At 33.1% G+C, this 5220-nt stretch overlaps 1 protein-coding gene across 1 annotated transcript; it reads right to left on the bottom strand.

Moving 5' to 3' along the window:
- Positions 1-353: 353 nt before the first annotated feature.
- LOC120250303 (very-long-chain aldehyde decarbonylase GL1-4-like) lies at positions 354-3207 on the bottom strand. The gene is made up of 10 exons (XM_039259100.1): positions 3082-3207; positions 2766-2986; positions 2420-2655; positions 2098-2317; positions 1636-2011; positions 1454-1561; positions 1146-1346; positions 966-1064; positions 705-878; positions 354-620 (listed from the first exon to the last, which is right to left on the bottom strand). The coding sequence occupies exons 1-10, from the start codon at positions 3139-3141 to the stop codon at positions 444-446; spliced, it is 1872 nt and encodes a 623-aa protein (XP_039115034.1). The 5' UTR covers positions 3142-3207; the 3' UTR covers positions 354-443.
- Positions 3208-5220: the final 2013 nt, after the last annotated feature.

Here is a 5220-nt window from a genome sequence, read left to right as displayed (position 1 = left end):
AATTTAACCCTCTAAAAGTATATTTATTTTAATCTTTAAATTAAATTGATTCATCTGGTTAATCTTCTTACTGATTCGAATGCACGTATGAATTAACTTTTAACGGTGATACATTTTAAGATATAATCAATAAAAAAAGTTATTTCACATCAATCAAAAGAGAAAAGTATTATATAGGCACGTGTTGATACAAATTAAATTATTATTTGAAACCTATGCAATTAAGAAAATTCTCCAACTATTTTCTCTAGTGTGATACATATCTGAAAAGAGAAATTAATAAAGTTTTTATAAATTTCATTCAAGATATAATATTAATTAGATTTTCAAAAAAAAAAAAAAAAATGGGCACATCTCAAACTAACTCATAGTACTGTCATTTAATGTTATCGAAATCAAAGTAGTACATGGATATATTTGATAGCAAACTATTATTGTCTCAATTATTGTTTTTCATATGATGCTTGAGTTAAAGGGAAGAATCCATGAAGGATTGCAGCAGACAATACTTTCTCAATGTCAAGCATTGTGTCTCCACATTCATGTTCGTTCCATCCTTCCAATGCATGAATTATCCCTGCAACTCGCCATGCGCTCATAACCCTTCTCGGAAGCCAATTCTGTCGTAACAACAGAATAACCTGTTTAGTTTCAGATAAAAAAAAAACCGGAATTGTTTCGAAATTGTAATTGAGATGAATTACCTCACAAGAATGCACATTCTCAAGTGCATCAGGCATTCTCAAGGAGGGGGTGGAGTAGTAAGTGCAATCCTTGCGAGCTTTCTTCAAAGGAAACTGTGAGAAAGGTATGAAGATGGCGCCTTTCGGTGCCATCATTTGCTCTGCATGATCCATTCCTTCTCCTATCAACCAAACCTGCGTGTTTTATTAATAAATCAATTACAGTACAGCAAGTGGTCCTGCCAACTTGATGGAACTCAGAATTATCTCAAACTTAATCACCTGAGTGGTATAATTCCTTGTGAAAGTTAAGTGTCTTGAAGTCGAATCTAACATTCTTAACATCAGATAATCAAAATCAGTCTTGCATGTCATCATAACCTGCCATCAATTAATTACGAGTATTATCAGTAACTGAAACTTGAAAGATTGATAAAGCAACTAAAGTGAAGATTTAACCACCTGAGTTCCCTTTTTACATAGTTCTGTTGCAATTGCACAGCCAATCTTAGAGAGAGTTCCTGAAATCAGTACTTGGTTTATTCCCGATGGAATACTTCTGAGAACAACTGCTGCTGCTAAACTACTTCCATCAACAATCATTAAATTTAAATTTGGGTGTTTCCTCAGATACAATTCACCGTTTCCATTGATTTCTCTGCCCTGCAAAGTTTGAGATAAATTAATTTCAGTGCAGTAAAACATACAGTTGTGCTTAATTAGCGTTTCATGATCAGAATTGGACAAATGAGAACAAATTAACAGCCTGCCTGATTTAATAGTCCAAGACTCAAAACTCTAACTCCTCTGCAATCTGCCTCAAGAACAGCCTTCTCAATCAGATCATTGATTGCATCTTTTTCCCAAGATAATTCATACTGCAATAAATGGTAATTAATCAAATCATCAATGAACATGTCTGAAATTTGAGTTGCAATTTGATATATCTTACTTGGAAAGAATATCTTGGTATTGCCCATGTCTGCATTATTAGTTTCTTCAATTTGTTTCTCTCAACAGTAAAACAAGAACCATAGATCCATGTAAATGCCATTGATATGAGCGACAACGGACAAACCAACATCATGTACCACTTAGAATCATATGGTTTCGAAGCCAAGGAAGGGAAACTGAAACGAAGATGATAAATAGATTGCAAGGTTGTAGGATGAGTTAGATGAACGACATCACATTTTTCTTCTTTTCCTTTGAGGGAAGTCTCATACAAACAATCAGAAGACTTGTCCATTGTGTTGTAGATGTAATCATAAAAAGGCATGAATAGAGAGTAATTGGTTCTAAACTGAGTGTGATGAAGAGAATGATACCTGACCAAATTAAAGATGAAGTTGTTAGTAAAAACGTTTTGATTTTAACGAAAAGATTAAGGATTGAAGATTAATGATGAACTTACGAGGGAGTATACATGAGATACTTGAGAGGAGGGAAGACCTTGAAGAGCCAGTTCGGGACAAGCTCAAAGTTACAATGCCCCATGTTGTTCATAAAGTCAACGAATGTCATATAGAAAAAAATAGCAAGAATGGAGCTTGTCTTGGTAAAGATGGACGTCAGCAAAGGAATAAAGAAGAGAAAGTGGTACACTATATGCTCTGCAAATGGATGAATCACAGCTGCATGCAAAACAGCAAAAATTATTAGTAATATTTAATGAAAAGACAAAAAAAAAAAAAAAATTAATGAAAAATTAAAGAAATCTATATAGGTATATATACAAGTAATGGGCTCGGTGACAATTGAAGCATGGTGGTGAGAGTGATAGCGAGAGTAGAGGAAGTGATGGTGAAGAGCTCTGTGGAACCAGTAGTAGAGGAACTCCACAGGGCCAGCATGGAGGAGCATGATGATGACCCAACCGTCCATTCTCCATATTGGAAGGTTGGTAGCATCAGTACTGAAGCACATGGAGATCGAGTAGGCTATAAAACCACTGAACAAGATCTGGTCATCCCTGTTCATCAACCAACCAACATTTTATCTCTTTATCCCTGATATATATACACATATATAATATAATTTCATTGTTGAGAGATCGAGAGAGAAAGAGAGATAGAGAGAGACCAGTTTCTCTCACGGTCAACTTGGTCGAGGTCAAGGCTTCTATCAAGGATCCTGTGTTTGCTCCTGGCATTCTGGAAACGGGATATGGAGATCCAGACCAGGTTGTGAAGCACTCTGGAGAGAAGAAGGGGGAGGATGGCTAGATACGTGAAGTTTACATTCCATCCATCTCTCATGGCCTTGTGAGCTCCATCCAGCACCCATGGAGCCAACAGCAAATACTGCAAGTCATCATTCATTCATGCAATATATATAAATGATTGGAAGTTGAAAGCGGAAAGATTATATATGAATATATATATATATATATATATACCTTGAAGTTGCCAAGGCTTTGCCAGGGCCATTGAGTTAAGTACCCTGGTTTTGTTGCCATATATGTTTTTCTTAATTCTTACAGTATGGAGGGATGGGAGAGATGGGGAAGGAGATGAGATATATATATAGCAAGGAGAAAAGAGAGGGATGATAGAAGAAGGGAAGGGGTTCTGGCCTTGAACAGTGTAACAACCGTATAAGATGAGAATCATACATCCTAAGCCGAGTGTTGATGACTGTTACCTAATTAATTAGACCAACCAGATTGCCTGTGATATAAATAATGGTACTAGGTTTTGCTTGTGAAGAATATGAAGGTAGGCAAAAATTTATTCATTCATTTATTTTGGTGCATTATTAATCAAAGGACGTTTGTTGGAAAACTCATGCTATTTGATCATGGAAAGATTGAAGTACTAACTTTTTTAGTTGGAGATGATTTGTGTTAGTATATATGGTTGAAAACTATTTGCATCATAACTAGGTACATGTTATCAATATTGTATATCTAATGAGAATTGAATTAGAGAGTTGAACTTTCTACACCAATATTTTTGATAATTTAGCTAATGCGACTAGGCTATCAACCTGGTTTGGAATATATAATTCTTAGTTTTAACCCTCTAAAAATATATTTATTTTAATTTTTTTAATTAAATTGATTCATCTAGTTGATCTTCTAACTAATATGACTTGGTATGAATTGATTTTTAATGGTGATACATTTAAGATATAATAAATAAAAAGAGTTATTTCACATCAATGACGATCACATGCTTCGATACAAATTAAATTATTATTTTATACCTTTGTAATTAAGAAAATTCACCCACTATTTTCTCAAGTGTGATATATATTTGAAAAGATAAATTAATAACGTTTTGATGAATTTCATTATTCATATTAAACAGGTACACATTCATTATTAATACATGTTTGAAAGGGAAACTAATTTTTATATGATAAAAAAAATAACCCCATATGAAATTAGGATTCAATAAATCAGTGACACCATGTACGATTTTATCTTTTCAAATCATAAGTTGCTACATCAGAATTTTATCTTTTTTATTATAAAAAAATATATTTTTTTTTTATTATTAAACACTAAACAGAAAACCTTTCCTGAAACCTTAAATTGTAAACCGCAAACTTCCTCCATTTCAGGCTTCAAATTTAGGATTTAGGGTTTATAATTTAGGGTTTAGAGTTTTGGATTAAAAGTTTACAGTTTAGAATTTTGGGTATAGTTTTAATAGTGTTTGGATTTATGATTTTTAGGGTTTTATAATTTTAAAAATTTAGAGATTTACACTATTTGAATTTAAAGTTTATAGAAAAAAAATAAGGTGGATAATGATGTGGATGCCAACTTGGCATGCACATCATTTAAAAAACATATTTAGTCTGATGTGGTGATTTATAATTGAAAAATGATATAAACTGACTTGATGTCACTGTTTCATATAATCCTTCCTCCCATATGGCAACATAAAAAAATAATCCCAATTTTCTATTGGCCATTATCTGCAAACTATCACTATACCAAAAGAGTGTTTTTGAGGCGGTTGTCAAGCCCTATAGAGGCGGTTTTAACCGCCTCTATAAATATAGTGTTGGTTTTTTCACCCGCCTCTAAACCGCCTCGTATCAAGCCGGCTCTACACTTTAGAGCCGGTTTGTACAAACCGTTGGAGTAAGTTTTATCTATGGAAGCGGTTTTTAATAAAAAGAGTAGAGGCGGTTTTAACCGCCCCTAAAAATTATAAGTGGTAGAGGCAGTTATAACCACCTCTATAGCTATTAAGTTTTCATCACTCTTTAATAGTTTTTAGAGGTGGTTATAACCGTCTCTATAGCTATTAAGTTTTCATTACTCTTTAATAGTTTTAGAGGCGGTTATAACCGCCTCTATAACTAATAATTTCTTATACTACTCAGTAGTTGTAGAGGTGATTATAACCTCCTTTATAACTAATAATTTTTATCACTCAAAAGTTTTAGAGGCGATTATAACCGTCTCTTAAAAGTATAAATGTATAAGAAATTATTAGCTATAGAGGCGGTTATAACCGCCTCTAAATTTGTTCATTAATTGAATTAAATTAAATTTTAATTTATTTTCATACTAATAATA

Source organism: Dioscorea cayenensis, chromosome 19 (assembly GCF_009730915.1).
Source record: "Dioscorea cayenensis subsp. rotundata cultivar TDr96_F1 chromosome 19, TDr96_F1_v2_PseudoChromosome.rev07_lg8_w22 25.fasta, whole genome shotgun sequence".
In the NCBI taxonomy this organism is placed as follows: Eukaryota; Viridiplantae; Streptophyta; class Magnoliopsida; order Dioscoreales; family Dioscoreaceae; genus Dioscorea; species Dioscorea cayenensis.
Note: the sequence above shows the minus strand (reverse complement) of the source record. Positions and strands in the feature narration are given on the sequence as shown.

What these genes read in the sequence shown, in the direction of transcription:
- LOC120250303 (XM_039259100.1), bottom strand. Translation starts at nt 3,141, where the DNA reads ATGGCAACAAAACCAGGGTACTTAACTCAATGGCCCTGGCAAAGCCTT. An exon ending in AAAGCCTTGGCAACTTCAAG is followed by an intron (nt 2,987 to 3,081) that starts GTATATATATAT and finishes GATGACTTGCAG; the next exon opens with TATTTGCTGTTGGCTCCATG. An exon ending in GTCTTGGACTATTAAATCAG is followed by an intron (nt 1,347 to 1,453) that starts GCAGGCTGTTAA and finishes CAAACTTTGCAG; the next exon opens with GGCAGAGAAATCAATGGAAA.